General features: G+C 36.4%; 2 protein-coding genes across 3 annotated transcripts in view; both read left to right on the forward strand.

The window, feature by feature from the left end:
- The window catches only part of c2cd3 (C2 domain containing 3 centriole elongation regulator), a 453,012-nt gene that overhangs the window by 296,385 nt on the left and 132,706 nt on the right, over positions 1-23,921 (forward strand). The window lies entirely within an intron of this gene.
- The window catches only part of si:ch211-149e23.4, a 94,076-nt gene that overhangs the window by 32,600 nt on the left and 37,555 nt on the right, over positions 1-23,921 (forward strand). The window contains exons 1-2 of one of the 2 annotated variants that reach the window (XM_001337576.7): positions 13,264-13,426; positions 19,440-19,763. In XM_001337576.7, the coding sequence (XP_001337612.2) occupies positions 13,360-13,426; positions 19,440-19,763 (391 nt within the window). In that variant the 5' untranslated portion in view covers positions 13,264-13,359. Of the gene's footprint in view, positions 1-13,263; positions 13,427-19,439; positions 19,764-23,921 lie in introns of those variants that run through there. The other variant, XM_073923480.1, reaches the window with a different exon arrangement.

A 23,921-nucleotide genomic window follows, 5' to 3' on the forward strand; every position in this document is an offset into this window, starting at 1 on the left:
TATCAGAGATTCAGAAAACTAGCGCCGGAGGCAGAGCAGCATCCGACGCCCATCCCTCCTTATTCAGAGATGATAGTCCAATAAATCATCCTATGCATGATCTGCACCAAACATCCATATATCTCATTCTGCAGGCTGTGGCTCCAAGAACCATACAAGCTTATCTCACTGCATGGAAAACATTCAAACACTTCCATTCCCTATACAACACTACATTCCCCAATTTCTCTCTAATTACAATTACATCACTTATCACTTACCTTTATTCTCACAAACATGTCCAGGCAAACTCTATTAAGAGCTATTTAAGTGTTATTCAGTTTTTTCACAAACTCATGTACGGCTTCATTTCTGAATCCATTACTAACTCACAAACTAACCTTCTTATTAAAGGCATTCAGAAGACCCCCCCTCCCAGACACAAGGTTACCCATCACACACAACATACTCGCTAAATGTATTTCCACACTCAGGAAAGGCTATTTTTCATTCCATACAAATCACACCCTAGATGCAATGTTTATTCTCGCCTTTTTTGGATTTCTAAGATGTTCTGAATTTACAGTTACATCTAATTTTGATCCACCCTACTATAGCAGATCTGACCTTGATTGATGAGGAAACAATTTATTTCCTCATTAAGCAAAGTAAAACAGATCAATCCAGAAAGGGACATTGCATCTACATATTCAATATTCCCTCCCCCAAAAGCCCATTCCAAACACTCCTAGTTTACATACACTACAGGAAATCACTAAGCGCAAGTCCCCTAGCCCCCCTTTTCATAGACGACACGCACCACCCAGTGACACGTTTTTGGTTCCAAAAACACCTAAAAAGATGTCCTAATCAATTCAGGCTTCCCACCAGAATCATACTCCAGTCAATCATTTAGAATTGGAGCCGCCACTACAGCAGCACACAAAGGGCTATCACAACAACACATACAAACACTAGGAAGGTGGTCTTCTGACGCCTTCAAATCCTACATCCGACTCAGCCACAGCCATCTCAGGGAAGCCCAGAGGACCCTCACCAGCAGACACAGTAATCCCAGTGGTCAAAGGCACGTGCTTAGTCCAAGGAAAGAACACGACCCAGCTATACCAGCTTCCCGAGGGCAGAGGAATTACCCAGTCTCTCAAGGGCATGGGCATGACCCAGCCATCTAACTTCTTTTCTTCCTGCCAGCTGATTTGTACTCAGCCTTCTCCCCCTTTTCACTCACCTAACTCCAGCAGGAGTTTTTTCCCTGCCCAGGCCCCCCTGTCACCCCAAATTGTTGCCGCAGGGGCGTTACCCCGAGCTTCGATTCCCACAGGAATCATCTCACTGCCCTGGCCTTAGCTTTTTATATTATGTCATTTCCATAATGACAAGTAGTATAGCACTATTTATTTTTCTCTCTGTTTGATTTTATTTATATAAATTTATATCTATATGTACCCATTTAAATATTCATTTATATATAGTGCTGTCACCCTGATGCTCTGTTCCTGCAGGAACACCCCCAGAGCACCTATATCGCCCGTCACCCTCCAGTAGGAATCTTCACCTCCCCCTCATCTCTCCCGACTCCTACCAGAGCCAGCCAAAAAGCTCACCCAACCCCGAGCTGTGACACGAGTCACGTCACCAAACCTCCCCGGCCCTAGCTTATATTTGTTTATTTTTTGTTTATTTCTCTCACTTATCTTTTATTTTTTAAATGATATATATATATATATATATATATATATATATATATATATATATATATATATATATATATATATATATATTAGGGATGTGCGGAGCAGCCGGTATTTGTATTTGTTGAGGGGTGAAAAGTATTTGTATTTGTATTCGAGTAAAATTCAAAATGGCGCAAAAATATATATTTTTTCTATTACACTTCTAATTTATGTTATAGTAAAAGTATTGTTTAATTATACCCATTATATAAATTATAGATATGCAATATTGGCTGTTGTTTTTGAACATGTGATAAGAAATGTCATTGAAATGAAAATAACATAGAAGCCATTATCTCATCAATGGTTAAACCAACAACTAATAAAATACCATTGTGAATATTATGAACCCCACCACCACTGTTCTTGTTGAAGGACACTGAATAGACAGAATAAAAACAAATAATACTTCAAAAAACTGTTCTGCTTCTGAAAGAACTTCTTTCCAATGGACAGAATTCCAAAAACTAATATTAACTAAATAAATCTATATAAAACCCTGCCTGGGAGATCTGGCAGAACAAAAGTATTCTATATAATACTAAATGATACAGGCCTGCTATTGTCATCTGCCAGCCACAAAAAAGACTCAAAGTTTGTTTATTTGTTTGTTTGTTTGTTTTATGTTTGAAACAGACTTGCTGGGGCAGAATGTGGCTGTGTTGATGGTTTGGTGTTTGTGGAGGATTTAGCAGAACATAGCTGTGCTGATTGAGGGGATTGATGATTGTGGGGTGTTCACAGACAGTATCAGGAGAGGATGCTTTTAGTGCATATGATAATACATTACATAGAAGGTTGCGCGGTGTCACAGTGAGTAGCACTGTCGCCTGACAGCAAGAAGGTTGCTGCTTCGAGCCCCGACTGGGTTCTCCCAATGTTGGCGTGGGTTTCCTTCGGGTGCTCCGGTTTCCACCACAGTCCAAACACATGCAATACAGGTGAATTGGGTAAGCTAAATTGTCCCTATTATATGTGTGTGAAAGAGAGTGTATGGATGTTTCCCAGTGCTGGGTAGCAGCTGGAAGGGCAGCCACTGCGTAAAACATATGCTGGATAAATTGGTGGTTCATTCCACTGTGGCAACCCCAGATTGATAAAGGGATTTAGCCGAAAAGAAATGAATGAATGATTATGGATAGAAGATGTTGACAGATGTTTAATATCTCTGCCTCTGCTGATTTCACTTTTGCACACATTATACAGTATCACTTTGTTTTATCTGCAGCACCACTGACTGTAAAATGCTTCCACACAGAACCTGAAGGTTTTTTTTTTCTTTTGACTGGTGGAGGACCAAGAAATGGCTCAGCAGCACTCTCACTCTTTTTCTGGGTGCCCAAATGTATTTGAGGAGTTTCAAGTTAATAAAAAGTAAGGGGAAGCTATGTTAAGGTTAACTAGCCTATAGCATATATCTTGCTGTCTGCAAAAGACAGTTATTTAGACGTACCATATAACTCCCATAAGTGGATACTATTCGACACAACTGTAAAAGCATCGTTTTAATCTTTATAAACGAACGTTAACGTTACTCTGTCAACAGTCTATTGTCTAAATTACTAACAGAGCTAACATTGCGTAAACAGTGCACCCGGTTGCAGACGTCAATAATGCAGCGTAATAGAATATCCCGATCAAACTCCGCTTCAACTCCGCTACAAGTTTATAAACTGCCTTTGGAACCCAATTAAGGTACAAAAATCTATTTAACAAAAATAGTGATGCAGTGAAGTATTTTTTTCGCTCAGCCGAGCCTTCTGTCTGTTGCTGTGGAGAAGCTTGTGCCAGACACCTTTTATCTCCGCCCCGCCCTCCGACTACTGACTGAGGCCGTACTCACACTAGGTACAGTTGCCTCGAACCGGGCCAAAGCACGCTTTTCCCCCATCCCGTCTCCCTTGACGGCCCGTGCTCACACCATATCGGGTTATATCATCATATCATCGCTGCTGCTCTGTTCAGTGAGAAGCGCTCTCTATGGCAAGCCTTTTTAGCATTTAAATCTTTGTTCTGACTCCATAAATATATTAGAGATATCTCTAATTATATTTTGACTATTCATAATTATAATTCCACTACTCAGAATGACAATTAGACATATCTGCAATTACAATTGTACTAGTACGAAATCAGATGAATTTTGACTAGTAACAATTGTAATTAATATCTCTGAGTTTTTACTAGTCATAATACATTTAGAGATATCTTTAATTCATCATATTTAGAGATATTTACAAATATATTTGAAGATATCTCTAATTAATTTACTAAAAGTCTAATTACAGTTGTAGATATCTTGAATTGGATTTTTGACTAGTCAAAATTCATTTGGAGATATCTCTAATTACAATTGTGACTAGTCAACTTATTTAGAGATATCTGCAAATATTTTTCAATGGAAGTCAATGGAGGAATACGACTAGCTAGTCATAATATATTTGCAGATATTTCCAATCTGACTAGTCAAATTATAATTATGACAAGTCAAAATATAATTAGAGATATCTCTAAATATATTTATGGATAGTCTGAACAAGGTTTAAATGCTAAAACGGCCATACGCTCTCACCCAGTAGCACAGTGGAGAGTTCTCTAGTTATATCCTTTCAGTCGTTTGTTATGCAGTGACATGCAGTCAAATATTTAGCCAAACAGTCCTTAGGGATGCGGTGACACGCAGTCAGATATTTTACCGGACAGATCCACCACTTTTGGCGCTCATAAACAATCATAAAGCTCTCGTGCTGCAGGAATGAGGAGGTCTGCTGAAGGCGCGCAGCTGACGTGCAGTGAGAGGTTTGCGTCTTTAATGAACTACGGCAGTTTGCGATCACTGAACAGTAAGAATGATTAATAAATCCATATGAAACAGCCCCTTAAAAGTCACGTCTCGGCTTTCAGTATCGGGCTTTGGCGCGTTTTGCACTGATCGTCTCTCTCACTCACTCTCTCTCTCTCTCTCTCTCTCTCTCTCTCACTCACTCACTCACTCACGTGGGCATGCACTGTGGTCTCATGAGGAAATGCTGCTTTTTGATATAGTGTTTTTCTTGCTCCCAAATACAAATAATTTTTCAAGTATTTGTTCGAATCAAGTATTCGTAAAAACACGCTATTTGTGCCTTTCCGAATACCGTATTCGGGTTCGGCTCCACCCTTAATATATATATATATATATATATATATATATATATATATATATATATATATATATATATATATATATATATATATATATATATATATATATATATATATACCCACGCATATAAATATACTTATATATAGTGCTGTCACCTTCAAGCTCTAACTCCAGCGGAGTTAATCCCGAGCATCGGACCCCCGCAGGGGTCATCGCCCAACTGCCATACACCCTCCAGTTGGGGCTTCACCAACCCTTCCTTTTCCCCACTCCAGCTGGAGATAGCACATAAGGCTCTCTCTCCCGCAGGAGTGCCAAGAGCTTCGACTCTCGCAAGAGTCAATAAAAACGCCCCTCCAAGGCCCTAGGTTAACCCATTATATATTTATATATCTATATGTTTCATATAAATATATAATTATATATAGTGCTGCCGCCTCCCAGCTCTATCTTCGCAAGGAGTGTTCCTTGAGCAAATTACTCCTTCGGAGTCCCCGCCCCCCCCTGCCCCCCTTTACCCCCCTTTTCAGCCGGAGTCCTTCCTTCCTCTTCCCTTATAGTGACTCCAGCAGGATTCCCGTCCACCCCATGGCTCTGACCCCCGCAGGGGTCTCCCCGAGTCTCTACTCCCTCGGGAGTATTCACAGCCCACGTTAACTCTGCTCGGGTTCCCGCAGGAACTTGTTTCACCCTTTGCTCCAAAAGGAGCCCCTTTACATTTCCTTTTCAAATAAATATATCCAGCAGCCGGATATAGCATTTCAAGCCTTTTGGGGAGTTTCTTCGAATACACGGCTACTGTCCCGAGCGTCATGCATTGGGGGAGCTCTCGAGAACCACCTTATCAAGTACTCCCCTCACATGCTCTATGGACCTGGTGGAAGTCCTGGGCTTGACTTTCTCCGACCTCAGGGTTCTCTCCCGGGACAGCATGCCAAACCTGCTAACAGTTGTCAAGCAATATCTAAGTGTGAATTCTTAAAGTTAAGTTTTTAAACTAATTTCGAGAGGAGCACTTGATATAATTGACTGCAGCTGGCCACCTATCTACACTCATTAGTTAGCCAATCAGATCTATCCTAACTTACTATAAGTAGCCTAGCTAGATATTACTCCCTTATCTTCGTTTACCGAAGAAACCCCCCATCCACCCCCTTTCTCCTCCTTTCCTCTTTTACAAAAAGGGGAGCTCTCGAGAACCACCTGATCTCGTACTCCCCTCACATGCTCTATGGACCTGGCGGGAGCCCTGGTCTCAACTATCTCCGAGCTCAGTGTTCTCTCCCGGGACAGCATGCCAAACCTGCTAACAGTTGTCAAGCAATATCTAAGTGTGAACTCTTGAAATGTCATTAATTTCTTAGTTTTTACTTGGTTTACTGTTGACATAAAAATAAATTAATTTATATTAATAGTAGTTATTTTTATAAACACTTTTAAAAATATGTATTATTGCTTAGAATATGAGAGGACTGATTAAGGCTTAATAACTTGGTTAAATTTAAACTATGGCTAGTATACAACTATTTAAGTGCAGTAACAGTATTGTTTTGTTTGTTTTATACATTATATTTAATGTTTTAGAAAGTGTAATGTGCAATATTTTTGTTTTCTGGAGTAAAAATTGTTAGTTTTTACTAGGGGTGTAACAATACACTCAGCTCACGATATAATGTGTATCACAATATAATTTTCACGATATAATGTTCGATATTTATCACGATATTTGGAATAAAAACTGAAAATTAAACTGAAATGCAAATTTTATTTTTTTAAAAATTCAATTACCAAGTAAACTATTTTTTATGTATTTCTTTTGTTTCAGCTTGTTAAACTGAACCTTCTTTAAGAAAATAAATTAAACAGGACTGTCTCTGGAAAATAAAACAATTTAAAAACTTCTTATAAAATATTATTGAAATTAAATTCAATTGAATTTAACAGTAAGAGCTTAAGGCTTTGCTTGGTCACTTGCGTTTTTTGTGTGTGCAATCTGCATTTCCAGGTAATCAGCAGTTCTATAAAATAATCCTGAACTAATGTGTATCTGTCTGAGAGGTTTTTATGGATGGCTGTCTTCATGTTGGGCATGACGAGTGACAGGGTGGCCGTCTTTTCATTACACAGGACAGTCGTGGCTCTTTTCAGCAGTTTAGGCAGGTTTACTATTTCTTCGGCATTGCTGATGTCGGCGCTATCAAGTATATCATGTTGACGTGCATTTTTGTGTACCTCTGTACTCAAAAGAGTTCATGCTCGTCGCAATCATAACTCTAAAATGCAATATGATTATTTAAATAATCTGCACGCTTTCGGTTTCATTTCCACTGCTGTTCATACTTCCCACGCGGCTCCTGAACGATCACTCTGTTCCACAAACTGAATGTTGTTTACTACTTTATTACCTGTTAGTCACAACCTGCAGGTTCTGTTCACTGAAGCAGACGCGCACGCGCGCGTCTATCATAGTTCGCCCTCTGTAGTAACAGCTCACGGTCAGCTCACGTCATGTGTGATTTTGCGGCCGCCAATACATCATTATATGAAGACAGAATGATATTTTAGGGTGAATTGTACCTTATAAATACAGTATGTGACTCTTTCAACACCATTAGGAGGTATCCATGTCGCTGTGCAAAGTATGTAAATCACTGTTAAGACTTTAAAACTTAGGCTATGTTTGACCCAGTATGCGTGTCAAAAAGCGGACTAGTCTAAAGCAATGACTGTACAACCGAAATGTTGCCAGACGTCTGATTTTGAGAGGATGGGCCATCCTCTATTTCAACTCCACTCATCTTGGTCTGCTAACATTACTGCTGCTGCAATCTGAACTCACGTGCGACAGCAGGTGGAACGTAGCTCACGTGCAAACAGCTCAACTAATAAGAGAAAACGGACGTCATATCGTAATAAAATTGTCGTAACGCCATGATGCATATTGTGACATTTTTGCATCGCAATAAATCGTACAACGATAAATCGTTACACCCCTAGTTTTTACAATGATTTACCAAAGACTCACTAAAATGTCATCAAGTGTAACAACAGTGTGTATTTCAGAAAAATCTTGTCAAGCATATTTACAAGAACCATTTGATGACATAATAAATAAGTAATATACTCATGTTGGAGCCCCAGATCAAAATATAGAGCAATGTTGTAATATGTAACCCTGGACCATAAAACCAGTTGCAAGTCAAAAGGGTATATTAAAAATTATAGATTTTTATATTATGCCAAAATTCATTAGTGTGTTAAATAAAGTTCATACTGCATAAAGAGATTTTTTTATTTTCCAACTGTAAAATGTCCTGAAACAGGTTTGGTTTCTATGTAAAGTTCAGGATTTCCCCTTTCATAACCATCAATTCTTCATAATGTCACTACAGCGGTAAGCCGATTGATAGCCTTATATGAATCTGTCTTGCATCAACAAAACTGATTTCTTATTAGTAACGGCCAGTTACATCCCCTCTGACTGGCGATTTGAGTCTTCACATGCACAGAAATCTCTTTGGACTCAGAGGTAGTGTATTTGATGCGATTTAAATGACAATTTGTGATCCAAGAAAAAATGTGTCTCAACCAATCATTTGAAAATTATAAAAAATATTCAGAGAGCATCTTCGCAGTGGAGGATGTCATTGAAGATGACAAGTTTGATAACAGTTTGGACCGTATTGACTCCATTATAGAGTTTTAATATGGCAAATACAAAGTATTTCAGGAGTCAGTCACAAATCCCTTTAATTCAGTCACTCCTGTGTTAAAAGAAACTGGTAAAAGTTCTCAAATACAAGTAAAGTATAGTATGGACTTTGTCCTGTAACTAGACCATTTTGATGCATTTATACAAAACTATTTTCTGCATTTGGCTATATCCATTTCATCCTCTTCAAACAGCAGCTCTCATACACATCCCATTATTTCAGCGTTTGCTTTGTTTGTTCAGTGTATTGTGGATATTCTAGCAAATATTTGTTAATGCTGTTAATATACTTGTATTATGCAAAAGGCAACATAGGTGCAATTATAACCTCCAAAACTTTACATGGTCTTTTTTTCATGTGATTATTAACTGATCATTTGCATTATACATTTATTGATAAATCACCCAGTACAATTACTTTCAATGTTCTAAAGCAGTGGTTCTTAAACTTTTTTTCAACAAGTACCACCTCTGAAAAAAAAAATCTCTCCAAGTGCCACCATAATGAGCAGTATTGAAATACAGTAGCACAGTAGACAAGTTTAAGCTACAGCTTTGCAGTTCAAAAACATGACAGATTAATTACTATTATTAAGAATATTTATTAATGTCAGACACTTTAAACAATATAAATAGTCTGAACGTTAGGACTGTATTGTGCTTGTATGTAAACAAACCAGCAAACAAACTAAAAACATGAACATTGTAATTAAAATGTGCTTTTAAAAGTAAAAATGGTAGGTTACGGTTTTTAAAAAGTAAAAAGAAAATTGCTGTACTTAAATGTAAAGTACTAACATATAGTAGTCTATTCATCAACACCTGAATGTTGCCTGGACCTCAATAATATACGCTATATGTCATCATATTTATATAAAAATCATTTTTGATAAATTTTGAAATATATATATAGCATGTGCAAATGACTTATTTGATTCCTCCGCGTAGCACTAGAAGGAAAGCTTTCGTACCACTAGTGGTACACGTACCACAGTTTGAGAACCACTGCCCTACAGAATTTCACAGTATTTAAATTAGAGATTTTGATGGTTGTTTCGGGTTTTGTGACAGTATCCAATTTTTTAGATTACCTGCTTACATTTATGATCATTTAAAGGTGCCTGGTATCTGTTTGTCTGCATTGACTTTGCACACGGCAAAAAAGCGCAATGACCAGGGAAAAAAGGCGGGCGCTGACTTGACAGCTTATATTTAAAAAAGTGCTCTATTCTCCATTCCTGTATTTATTCTGTTAGCAGGGTTTCATTTTTTAATTTTCATTTTGACAAGTTGTTTTCCTATAGTTTATGACAGAAAAGCTCTCATTTGACCATATGTCTATGTATGGACATCTATCATATATCTAGGCCATTTTAATCAAGTAGGCATCTTAACGTATTGTCCATGGCTTGATTTGTGCATGTGATGTATGATGCACAAATTATATTGGTTACATAGTGGATGTTGCGCTCTTTCTCTCTCGTGAACATGCTTAAATATATGCTTAAATACTTGTGCCACATGACAATATAAAAGCGTTTTTAGTTCTTGTTTGGTCACTTGAACCCTTAAAAGAAAACGTCTGCTTTTCCTTACAGCAAAAATGTGTTTGGTCATGATGAAGGTGGGTGTGTTGAGTGTCATGCAAGTCAGTATGTTTGCGCGCTTAGAGATATGTGTAGGTGCAGAGAGTATAGTGTCAAACAGCTACGTTGACTTTCCTGTCGCAAAATGCGGCTAGAAGTCCTACAGGATGGTAATTAATAGTTTAATTAACTTTTTATTTTGACGAGATATCTCGTCGCAATTTAATCTCGCAAGATCTCGAGACACCTTTAATATTAAGAGTTAATTTTTTAGCTATCTCACGGCCCATCTGCAGGATCACTTAGGCCCACTATTGGGCCGCGGCCCACCGGTTGAGAATCCCTGCTCTATTGGATTGAGTTCTGGTGACTGTGAAGGCCATTTGAGTACACTGTGATGTTCAATAAAAAAAAAAAGTCTGAGATGATTCACGCTTTGACATGGTGCAATATCCTGCTCGAAGTAGCCATCAGAAGATGGGTACACTGGATGGACAAATTCTGACCCTACCATCTAAATGTCACAGCAGAAAGCGAGACTCATCAGACCAGACAATATTTTTCCAATCTTCTATTGTCCTATTTTGTTGAGCCTGTACGAATTGTAGCCTCAGTTTCCTGTTCTTAGCTGACAGGAGTGGCACCCGGTGTGGTCTTCTGTTGCTGTAGCCCATCTGCCTCAAGGTTCAACATGTTGTGCATTCAGAGCTCGAAGAAGGTCTGGCCACAAGGCATTTGCACCCAAAGAACTGCCGCTTACTCGATATTTTCTCTTTTTCAGACCATTCTCTGTAAAATTTCCCTAGAGATGGTTGAGCGTGAAAATTCCAGTAGGTCAGCAGTTTCTGAAATACTCAGACCAGTAACCATTCTACATTCAAAGTCAAATAAAGCAGATCGTCTCGTCCATGCCTAAACGCATTGAGCTGCTGCCATGTGATCGGCTGACTAGAAATTTGCGAAAACGAGCAGTTGGACTGGTGTACCTAATAAAGTGGTCAGTGAGTGTAATGTAGTGTTTTTGAATCATAGTAAAATAGTAATTGCATGAATTAAAATAGTTTTCTACCAATATAGCGTATATTATAATACAATTACCCTTTTAGTGTAGTAAAAACTAATTCAGTTCACTTTAGTTCACTACATTTTAATACACTTTACTATAATAAAGTTGGCAGTTCATTCTGCTGTGGCGACCCCAGATTAATAAAGGGACTAAGCTGAAAAGAAAATTAATGAATAATAAATTTGAAAAAACACTAAAGTATTTACTACACATTTGATTTACTGTAAGTCTGTTTTCATGTGCGGGGTTTGCAAGCTTTTTTTTATTTCATCACCCAACTCTATTACAAAACAAGACGTGCAAACAGTTTCTGTATTGATGAACAATTTATCCTCAAAAGCTTATTACAGTAAATTAAATTCACTTTGATTCTGACAATTGCAATTATCTCTCAAAATTGGTGTGTAATATTGGCACAATAATCAGCCAAAATGACATTTCAATTGTTATTTAGCCATCAACTAATATACAAGAACACCACAAAGCGAATGTGTTTAACAGACTGCCTTTAAAGGAGTTTAACGGAGCACTGAGGTTGCTATTCGCCTCATAGTCTTCCTGTTTACCTTGATAACTGTCATTCTGTGGTGTAAACGTGTGAACATGTTTGTCTATCAGTGAACATGCATCAAGTCTGTGCCCGTCTGAGACAGTTTGTTCACACTCATAACAAGTGCATGGTTTAAAGATCTCCACTAAAGAAACGGCAAACGCTTTGAAGTGCTAGCATTATTTAAAGTAGGAAACTGAGAAACCTCAAGCGTGGACTGAAACTTCTTTCTCATTGTTTCGTGAATGAGTAGTCGTTGAAACCTCAGCATGATGATGAGTCGACAGTTTAGCGTAGCTTCCTACACGGTGACCTCCATTCTGTACCGTTTCTTTATGACTAAATATGATAACCGACAAACTGACAGTTGTAAGCAAATGCGAGCAGTTAGATGTAGTGACGAGGCTAAAATATTTTGGTTGCTAGTTTACAATGAGAATTAGCATGTGAATCCAACTGAACTACTTAAAGGCATAGTTAACCCCGAAATGAAATGTCACCATTTACTCTTCCTTTCTTTCTTCTGTTGAACACGAAATAGAATTTTTTGAAGAATGCTAGTTGATGGTTCTCATTGACTTCATTTTTTCCCTACTATGGAAGTCAGTAGGTGCCATCAACCAACATTTCCTTTTAAAAATATCTTTTGTGTTCAACAGACTCTGATTTAAAACCACATGAGGGAGAGTAAATGATAAAACGACTGTAATTTTAGAGTGAACTTTCCTTTTTAATCTAGCAGTTTTTTCACAGTATGACTAAGTATGGTAACTGTCAAACTGACATGTGGGAGGTTGGTTTTAGTGATGGAGCTGAAAGTGCTGTTGGTTTTTCATTTAATCAAACTGTTACTTTTAATCTATTTTAATAACATTTTATGGATGTTAATGTGACCAATCCATTGTATTATTTTTAAACTTTGGTTCTAACGTTTTTTGCATTTGGCAAATCTATTTAAATGTAATAATTTTAAACACTTGTAAACCACTACAGTGTAAGTAAAGTCAAGTAAAAATGTATTTGTATAGCACCTTATACAGATAAATAGTCACAAAGTGATTTGCTGTAAAAGAAAACATATATTAAAACAGGTTAAAATCCAAGAAGCCTAAAAATAACACCAAATGTAAAACCAACTCACCATACAGTTAATTAAAAGCTTGTCCAAAAAGATGCGTCTTTAAAATGTATGACCAGTGCAATGTATGATGCTAAAACTTTGATTTAAACATTTGCAATATTTACATTTGATCATTTAAAACACACATTGCCACAGCTAAACAAACAGAGGAAAGGATATCATCTATGACCATAATAAATGGGTGTGAGATTAATTTTTAAGTAATGATTTAAACATGGTCGAGGCAAGATGCTTGTGGGTTATTCAAAGCTTGACTATTTTGGGGTTTGGGTTAAGGAACACAAAGTACACACACACACACACACACACACAGGCAGCTGAGTATGACCCACAGTCTAACAGCTTCAACCACACACACACACACACACACTGGCAGATACATTCAAGTAGTTTTTTGCTCCACTTGCCTCCTTTAATGACTTCAGCATGGGTCTGCCAATATTTTTTATTTTAGGAATGGCTTCAAAACTTGCTCTCAGCATGAAAATGCAAGGTAGGTTCATCTCAGGTTTAATCAGCTTGGGCTTAATTTGAGCAGCTTGTGTCAGATGATGCTGATTTGTGTTTTCTGCCCTTTTTTATTGGCTTTCATGTTTTCTGGTTAGCTTGGTGTATAAACAGACACATTCTGGAGGAGTAATGTAAATTATAAGCACATGGTTGACACAAGCTGTGCATTATTTTTGGGGTAGTGTCAAAATGCTTATACTGGGGGAGGGAAGGACAGTTTTTTGAATAGCTGTAGTTGTTATTGTGAAACAGTTTTGAGTTTGTGAAGGTTATCATATTGCTTATTGAGAAAAGCTGCATACAATGAACATTCTTCACAAATTCAGCTGTAGGCATTTCCACTTTCGTTTGAGCAGACATCCTTTTTTGTAGAGAAACATTAAACCACGTATCCTTTTTATTCTGAAACCAAATAAATGCTGAGACATGGAAATGATAAATTCTTTATTTCTGTATTTGTTTGTTAGTACTGAAAAATATTGATCCCTAGAAACGATTTTGTGAAAGACATTTTAACCCTTAGAAAGAAAAATATAGAAATACAGTAGAAATGCAAATTATTATTATTAAGATGTATTATTCTTTGTTATTTATTTACATATATGTTTGCATGCACACACACACATATATATATATATATATATATATATATATATATATATATATATATATATATATATATATATATATATATATATATATATATATATATATATATATATTTGTGTGTGTGTGTGTATTATATTATAATGGTTATGTATCAATATATGATATATATGTTAAGGTAATTTATTGTATATGCAATTCATTTACATATATTTTGCATACATGAATTGTTACTTATTTATAGAAATTTTTTGTGATGTGTGTACCAGTCTTGTTTCGAAAGCGTACCCAATCAGTGCAGCGATGACGCTTTCAGCAGCTGTGATTTTTAAACATGGAGTTGTTTTTGCATGTAATCAGTTAAATGACTATGAATCAGGTACTGTGGTATGTGTGTGGTTTACAGCAGCACGCAACATGTGTGTAGAAGGCCTGTGTAGGAAAGTCTTGTCACATGATTGAAAAACCCAAAACATCTGCTTCCTCTCGTGCGAAGCAACTCAATTTCCACCACAGACTCTGTGCAGCCTGTGTGTGATGTCACTTTTGTTGCTTTGTGCAGATTCAATCAACATTTTTAAGATGTACTAAATGTATACAAAGCATTTTAAGGCAGTTTTAGATTTGTTTTAACATTGATAAGTTGTGAATGGTCCCCATAAAATAATGTCTTCACTTGTTAACTTCTTGTCATTTCAATCAAATCTTTGTATTATGTTCTGATTGCTGTTTTCCATAACAATGAGTGGGTACAGGATGCAAAAAAGAAATGCCCTATGAAGACAATATGACATAAATTATACCCACCTCTTACAGTATGACTTACAGTTTATCACATAAATGTCTGACATTTAAAGGTGCTTTGGTTATTTTTGGAGCTTGACCGGCCCAATCTTTTATAATATGGAAAAGGGCAGCCAGGACATTCTTTAAAATATCTAATTTTACCTTGTAAAAGAAATAAGGTAATTCAGGTTTAAAATGATATTAGGGTGAGTAAAATATTTACATTTTTGCAGATGAACTGTTCTTTATGATTTAAAAGTTAAGTCAACGAGGCCTACTGGCATATTACTGTACGATCAGGCCTATGAACTATACCTGCCAACATTGGTCTCTGAAAATCTGGGAGATGGGGTTGGGGGGGAATGTATCTGTGTCCAGTTGGAAGATGTATCTGTGTCCAGTATGCTGTGCCTGGTCTGTTCTACGCACCTACTTCAGCGATCCAGGGGTGTTATATGTAATAAACACATGAGGACTGGGGGAAGGGGGTGAAATCCCAGGAGAAATGACAAAATGGGAGATGGGTCTGAAATATAGGAGACTCCCGGGAAAAACAGAAGTGTTGGCAGGTATGCTATGAGCAGTCAGTTTCAAACAGAACTCTGGCCTGACTGAAAAACAAACAAGTTTACAAAAAGATTGAATGTAATATTTAGTGATAATATACCATAACAAGCTATTTACGACTGTTTTATAAAATGTCAGCTTTTTTCGACCTGTTCACAAAAATCACGGTTCAGTTCGATACGATACAGTGGTGTCACGGTTCAGTACGTTTTCAATACCGCAAAAAAGAAAAAAAGCCAGAGGATTTCTCTGATTTTAATTTTTTAAATGTATTTAAACTAACATCATAAAAGTATGATCTTGTTTTTTTCTTTTACTTTAAACAGTGATAGAGCTATACTTCCGGGGTTTCTGCTTAGCAGCAAATAAAACAAATCCTTCTTTATACTTAAAACCAAAAAGCTGCTTATGAAAAAATGAATATAATATTGTAGCAGTTAAACAAATAAAAAGAAAAGAACAATTTAGTTTTTATATGGAACTCGGTTTCAATCAGTTTTTAAGTTTTTTGTTTTTTTCAGAAAGATGAGCGTCCACCTTTTCCTTAGACATCACAGATCTGCTTGATTTGACTTTAAACTGTCATTTCAATGGAACTGAAAGCATGAATTATCTGACTGAAATGAGCTTATGAAGGAATAATGTAACGTGGCTCTTACATTTAACATTTTCCTAAAACCCAACATTTTCACAACTGATTAAGATCTCTCAGATGTTTTTTTTTTTTTCAACACTCTCTTGCTAGCGGTGATGGTGCATGACGTATCTGAAGATGGGGGGGAGGGGGGGGGGTGTTCCAAAAGAAGATTATCATTCATTTGCGGGCATCCAGGAGTCTCCCGACGCTTGTCTTGTCTCCCAAAGGATGTCTGGGATTGCATTAATGTTACTAGCCATTTTGGGAGCTAGTGTAGTGCGTGCCTGGAGTAGTGTTTGGAGGTTGGCTCTTTTGTGTCAGGGGTCAAGGGTTGCCGGGGTAACGGGGGCGAAGCCAGCACGAGCAGCCAGGTTGACACCGACCTATGCCACGTCATTTGGGATGCCATGTTTAACGTTGTTGCACCGAAAACATTATATTTTGTACTTATACGCTTTTATCTTTTTAGATGTTAGTCTGAATTGAATCGTTCGGTTTGCAATGCGAACCGAACCAAAAGTCTCGTACTGAACGATTCAATATGAATACGCGTATCGTTACACCCTTTTTATATATATATATATATATATATATATATATATATATATATATATATATATATATATATATATATATATATATATATGTATATATATACACGCACATACACACACACACAATGTCACAAAAGTGAGTACACCCCTCCTACTTCTGCAAATATTTATTTATAACTTTTCATAGGACAACACTGCAGAAATGATTATTTGACAGAATGAAAAGTAGTCAGTGTAAAGTGTGCATAGCAGTGTAAATTTATTGTCCTCTCAAAATAACTACAAATACAGCCAATAATAGCTGAACCCCTGGCAACAAAAGTGAGTACTCTTTTGGGCATGGAGTTGACCAGAGCTTCACAAGTTGCCTATGAAATTCTCTTCCACTCCTCCATCACAACATTGCGGAGGTGGTGGACATTTGACACCTTGTGCTCCTCCACCTTCCTTTTCAGGTTGCCCCAGAGGTGTTCTATGGGGTTTATGTCTGGATACATGCTTGGCCAGTCCATCACCTTTACCCTCAGCCTCTTTAGCAAGTCAGTGGTCATCCTGGAGGTGTGTTTGTGGTCATTATCATACTGCAACACTGCTCTGCAGTCCAGTTTCCTGAGAGAACTGCTTCAGTATGTCAAAGTACATGTTAGAATTCATGTTTCCCTCAATGAAATGTAGCTCCCCAATGCCAGCAGCACTCATGCAGCCCCAGAACATGACACTCCCACCACCATGTTTAATGGTAGGCAAGACACTCTTTGTACTCCCCACCTGGTTGCTTCCACACACACATGAAACCATCTGAACCAAATGGGTTTATCTTGGTCTTAGACCACAGGACATGGTTCCAGTAATCCTGGTCCTTAGTTTGCATGTCTGCAGCAAATTGTTTGCAAGCTTTCTTGCATCGTCTTTAGAAGAGGTTTCCTTCTAGGACCACAACCATGCAAACTAATTTGATGCAGTGTGTGGCATACGGTCTGAGCACTGACAGGTTGACCTCCCATATCTTCAATCTCTGCAGCAATGCTGGAAGTATTCATCCGTCTGTTTTTCAAAGACAATCTTTGGATGTGACGCTGAGAACGTGCACTCCGCTTCTTTGACCAGCCATAGCGAGGCCACTTCTGAGAAGAACCTGTCCTCTTAAAGCGCTGAATGGTCTGGGCCACGGAGCTGCAGCACAGTTTCAGAGTGTTGCCTATCTTCTCATAGCCTAGGCCGTCTTTATGTAAGGCAACAATTTGTTTTTCAGGTCTTCTGAGAGTTGTTTGCCTTGAGGTGACATGTGGAACTTTCAGTGGCCTGGTTGAGAGAGTGGAAAAGCTTTTATAACAAATTTAACTCACCTGCTATCTGTGGATACCCGAGAAAGTGTAACACTTATGAATTACATGACACAGGAAGAAAAATGACTAATTGTGCTCAATTTTGACATTTTCACTTAGGGGTGTACTCACTTTTGTTGCCAGGGGTTCAGCTATTATTGGCTGTATATGTAGTTATTTTGAGAGGACAATAAATTTACACTGCTATACACACTTTACACTGCAAAAAATACACTACTTTTAACACGGGCTCTCCTGTATTCAAAACTCTGCATGCTGCGTTCATTTCCTTAAGGAACTCTTGCATTTGCAGGATTATTGGTTCACATAATTTTTTTATCATACAGGTACTACTGGAACACAACTTTATATCACCAGCACACAAGATGCACATCGTTTCAATAAACATTTTTTAACAATCATTAAGTATTGTTGTTACAGGTTACATTATGGTTTATACATAAGTGTAAAGGGAACAGTGCAGATAGTGGATCCACCAAACTAGTTTAACTTATTCCATCATAATGTAGGTTTACTGTAATCTTTTTCTCACTGCACGTACCCATATAGAAAGCTGATATATGACATGATATATGGCAACATATGCAAATTACAACTGGATTCCACATACTGTATATGAAATGTCATAATAGTTTATAATTTGTCAAAATAGTGCAAAAAAATTTCAACCACATGTGTGTGTGTGTGTGTGTGTGTGTGTGTGTGTGTGTGTGTGTGTGTGTGTGTGTGTGTGTGTGTGTGTGTGTGTGTGTGTGTGTGTGTGTGTGTGTGTGTGTGTGTTTATATACAGCCATATGGACACCTAAATTATATTTAAATAAATTATAGGAAATGTATTTGTAGGGGTAAAATATATGACTAAATAGATAATAGTGGTACATGGAACAAGGAAACCGTAAATGTGGAATAAGGATGAACAAAGATGAAATCTATAGATAACAGTCCAGTTGGGTCATCATCTGTGGTAACTGATGTCATTTGATCTATCATGACACTTTTTTCATCTAAACATGTTTTATTGTACATCAGTTTCCATGCATCAAGAGCAATGCAACAGTTGTCATTTTGAGTGCTTGTATCAGTTGATAATAACATCATGTTAAGTAAATGAATACTCAACTTATTTCAAATGTAATGTTTAAGAAGCATTTTGAAATGGGATTAATTTGATGTTTAATTTTGTTTTATTGAAAAGGTGATCTTAGTTCAATGAACAAAGAACCTTTGACTTGTGTGTAAATGCTTGTATCCAAGCATTTGAAAAAAAAAAAGAAAGAGTTAAGAGTTTTGGAAAAATTTAGAATTTTGGCAAAGGTTGTGAATTTGGTGGCTAGAGTATAGAAAATTGAGCCCAGAGTTCTCAAATTTGTGGCAAAACAATTGTAAAAAAACTGTAATTGCCTTTAACATGAAATTACTAAATATAAACATAGGTTGAGAGAAAATATCAGATGGCACTCTTTAAATATTTGTGTAATATACATTATTTTGTTTTTATAGATGAGGAGCCCAGAGACTTGGTTCTCAAACAAACGGTTATAGGGATATTGGGAGAGGAGGTCTACCTGCATTGTTTATACACCGGACAAAGTCAAATCCTGTTCTCCTCCTGGAACCGTCTGGATTCAACAATGAAAGCAAAGAAAATGGCAGGCTACAACTATATGAAAGGTTTTAAACGAGAAAACTTCGACATTCCAACATCAGCTACTAACCTCACTGTGAGGATAGACGTGGCAAGTCTTGATCAAGAAGGGGAATACACCTGTGTTTTTAACTCTGAAGAAGATGAAACCAAGGGAGCAATGACTCTCAGTGTTATTGGTGAGTATGAATAGAGAGTGTATATACATGTATATACATACATGAAATTGGAAAAATTACATTTTTGATTAGCCTCAAATGTTGACTACTATAGTCTTTAATATAGAAATAATTTAATACAATTAATCTTTATTAATTCTTTGTTTACAATTTCCTTTATAATTTCTATTGGCCAATTCTCTTGAAATCATACTCGCAGACCCTAAAAAATATTTCACTTTTTAGGCTTCAATTAGTTTTGAACTTAGTTTTTTGTTTAATCACAATCCTGTGGTGTGATTATTGCACATTGCGATATCGATGCTAAAATGACATTGTGCTGCGCTAATATACATTTATATTAAATGTTCCTCTCTATATTATTTTCCTTCATGCAATGCCATATTTTTGACGCTAAATAGCATTCCTAAGGTAAATATTATGTTATGTCAGTTTTATTAACATTGTTCCATGATCGGTTTTTTTAGCAATTATTAAATATAATCAAAAGTAATCAACCTAATAGGCAGGTCACCCTACAAGCTCAAACTCTCTAAAAGCATACAACAACATTTGACAAGAACAAAGTTTGGTCGTTGGCCGGTGGGGTAGGGAAATCCAGGAGCTCTCCACTCCGAGCAACTGTCGCACCAAAAATGAGCTCCCTGAACTCTGCCTGAACTTCTGTTTTATAGCTCTCCACCACCAGCAGCCAATCATAGCCTAGGCCACATTAAAATAGGAGCCTATGGGATAACAGAAAAGAACAGAAGAAAACAGGACAAAAGAAAAAACATATGCAATTTGCAGCAAAAATAAATAAACTTTAGTCAAATTTTTTTTTTTTATCAATTTAGATGTGACATGTTTCAGAAAGTTTACAATCTGTTTTATTAACATTCTTCCATGTGTGATTTTTGTCAGATATTTAGCAAATTTGGATGTGATGTATTTCAGGAAGTTTACAATCTGTTTTAATAACATTGTTGCATGATTGTTTTTTTGCTATTTTAAGTTTTTTTTTTTTTTGTCAGATTTTCAGCGAATTAAGATATGACTCATTTTAGAAAGTTTATAATATGTTTTATTAACATTGTTCCATGATCAATTTTTTTTTAATTTTTTTTGTTATTTTTGGCTGATTTTGAGTCAATTTAGACGTGACACATTTCAGGAAGTTCACAATCAGTTTTAATAACAATGTTCTATGATCGACTTTTTTTTTTTGCGATTTTTGTCAGATTTTCAGCTACTTTATTTCAGGAAGTTTACAATCTGTTTTATTAACATTGTTCCATGATTAACTATTATTATAATTTTTTTACTATTTGGTCAGATTTTCAGTGAATTTAGATGTGATGCATTTCAGGAAGTTGTACTGTTCCTTTCAAAATGACTTCTAATCAGGGCTTGACATTAACACCTGCCTAATGCGGGTAAATTTCCGCTCTGGCAGGTTTGACAGCCACATCCACTAGCCACTTTGGCTGGTTGAAAATCATTTATAAATTGCCAGCGCTGGCTTTGTCAACATGCGTGCAAATGTGAGCTTAGAATCAAGAAGGAGCACGACTGATTGTTTGCGCAAGCAAAATTAAGCAGGTGAATACCAAATGAGAGGATGATCAGGCACACAATCAGACACAGGCGATCCTGACGCACTGATGAGGGCTTTGTGTCACTCGCACAGATGATGTGAAGTGCATGAGTGCTTCAAAGCTCCCTTGTCTCGTTTCCTTGTGCAAAACAACTATGCCTGAAAACGCAACTGGTTCCTCTTTGAAATAGACTGGAAAAAACTGTGCTTGTGCACCCCCAGTCCTGCTGCTTTCAAGAGCTTAAGATTTTCTCTTCCGCTTTCTCTTTAATCATTCTTTGAACAGATTTATTCATGGGCCTAGCCTTAATTGTGTGTGTGCAGTTATCCTTTCACTATCACACACAGTATGTTTTACACATCTTTTGCTTAGTTATTTTTATTACAGTTTTTTACAATGGCCATGACAGTTTTTCAATACATTTAATGCTCAAAATCACACATTGTAGACTAAACCTCTAAACTATTTTTCAAAATACAATATTATACTAACACAATACACCATGTCTAACAAAACACAGCAAACATGTTTCAAGATGAAATAATGAATTAAAACACTAAAACATGCTCTCTTCCAACAGAAACATTTAGTCAATCATAACACACTGACAATAAAAATACTATCATCAGCTAAAATGACAGAAACTGCATTATTTTATGTTTCAGGTCTACCCTTATATTTGATTTTGCATCATAAAATGTAGTTTATGTAAAAAAAAAATACAGACTACAGTACAGACTTTGTTTGCAAAGGATAACACTGAAAGATATACAAAAAGAAAAGCACCGCAATTATAATAAAAAAAAAAAAAAAAAAAACTAAGTTCTGCCCCGTCTTCTGCATTTGACTTCTGTGGCCCGGCACGGTAACTGTGGCCATTTAGCCTATTATATTTCTCCTACAGCGACATCCCCAGCCTCGTCAACATAGATAATTCCATGTGGTACTTGATTGGCCTCCAACTTCATGACTCTCTGAAAGTAATTAAACACAGTGTATGCAAATGCTGTACTCTATATCTACTGTTTGTGCTAATGAACTCCAGGTTTATAGAGTAGTTTACTGCAAAACACACTGTGTATAGTACAGACAGTAATGACTGTATTGCATAACCTCATCTGGATGTATTGGTGACAGAGTTCTTTGATTCGCTCACTGTTCCTTTCAGTGTCCTCTTTTAGAACATATGTATTGAGGTTTTTCCGATCACATGATCATCAGTGTGGTTTCTAGATGGGAATCAGTTGTGAGATATATATCTATATATGTATATATCTATATATGTATATATCTATATCTATATATATCTATATATATATATATATATATATATATATATATATATATATATATATGGGTGATTCTCACGAAAACGTAGTTTAAAAATTTTCAAACATGAATTTTTAAAAAATGTTTAAATTAAATTTTGGTTTTGCAGATAATTGAAACAAAGTCTGGAGCATTTGTCAACATTAATTTAAAAATATATACACATCATGTAGTACCTTTTTGAGCATAATTTCCAAAACAAGTAATAAAAAATCTCATTACCGCAACAGTCTACTAAATTGATTCTTACAAAATAGCTAATTCATTTAGACATTTTTTTAAAAAGGGATTATTAACAGTAATGTGGAGTTACTTGAGATTCTGCAATAACATTTATTTTTAAATTAACAGGGTTTTTTATTTTTATTGTTTTTTCTCATTACCGAAACACCGTACATTTTTTACAACACTTTTTTTAATTTATTTTGATAAAACCTGATGTGTTTTCAAAATAATGTGGCTAACCTGAAAGGACATAATTTGTAGATTATGCACATGCATTGAAAAGTAAACGATTACAAAATATTAATAAAATATCACTTAAGGAACATTGGTTGCGGTAATGAGAAATAGGTTGCAGAATTTAGGTTAATCATTTCAACATTGATTTTAAGTATATAATTAGATTTTGTTAAACATTTATTGTAGAATATTAGTGCTTTAAAACATAACTTTAATTTCAAAGAAAAATGTCCACTTGCTTGGATAAGCTGAAATAAATCATCATCCTCACTAGATAGTGTGGTCTCTAGTACAGCTTTATCCCTCTGGTGTCCCTTGTTTGGGAATCAAATTTGTGGGCTTAGCCAGTTAAAAAGAGATGAACAACTAAAGTACCCACAGTTTTTTTAGCTTATTATATTTAGCTAAAATGATGTCCGCTACATTCATTCTTCCATAGCGGGACGCCACGCCAAAATTCATCCTGCCACAGCTACATTACAGCTTCTCATTCAAAACATTTTATTGTTTTAATAGCGGGTGATACTCGCACAAAAACATACTAAAAGGTAAGTGAATTATAACAGTGCAAACTTTTTTGTAACCGTAGTAGTGCTGTGCGTCATTCGTTTACCCTTAAGGTTATGTGCTGACTGTCTGAATGACAGGTGCATGATGCGTGAGGCCAGCAAACACGACGTATAGCTGTTTCACTTTACTTCAGGACACATTAATATCGCTATGTCTATTAGAGACATTCATAAATATTCCTAGAAAATCTAATAAATGCTGGAGACATAAACGCACTAAA

This window comes from Danio rerio, chromosome 15 (genome assembly GCF_049306965.1).
Source record: "Danio rerio strain Tuebingen ecotype United States chromosome 15, GRCz12tu, whole genome shotgun sequence".
Lineage (NCBI taxonomy): Eukaryota > Metazoa > Chordata > Actinopteri > Cypriniformes > Danionidae > Danio > Danio rerio.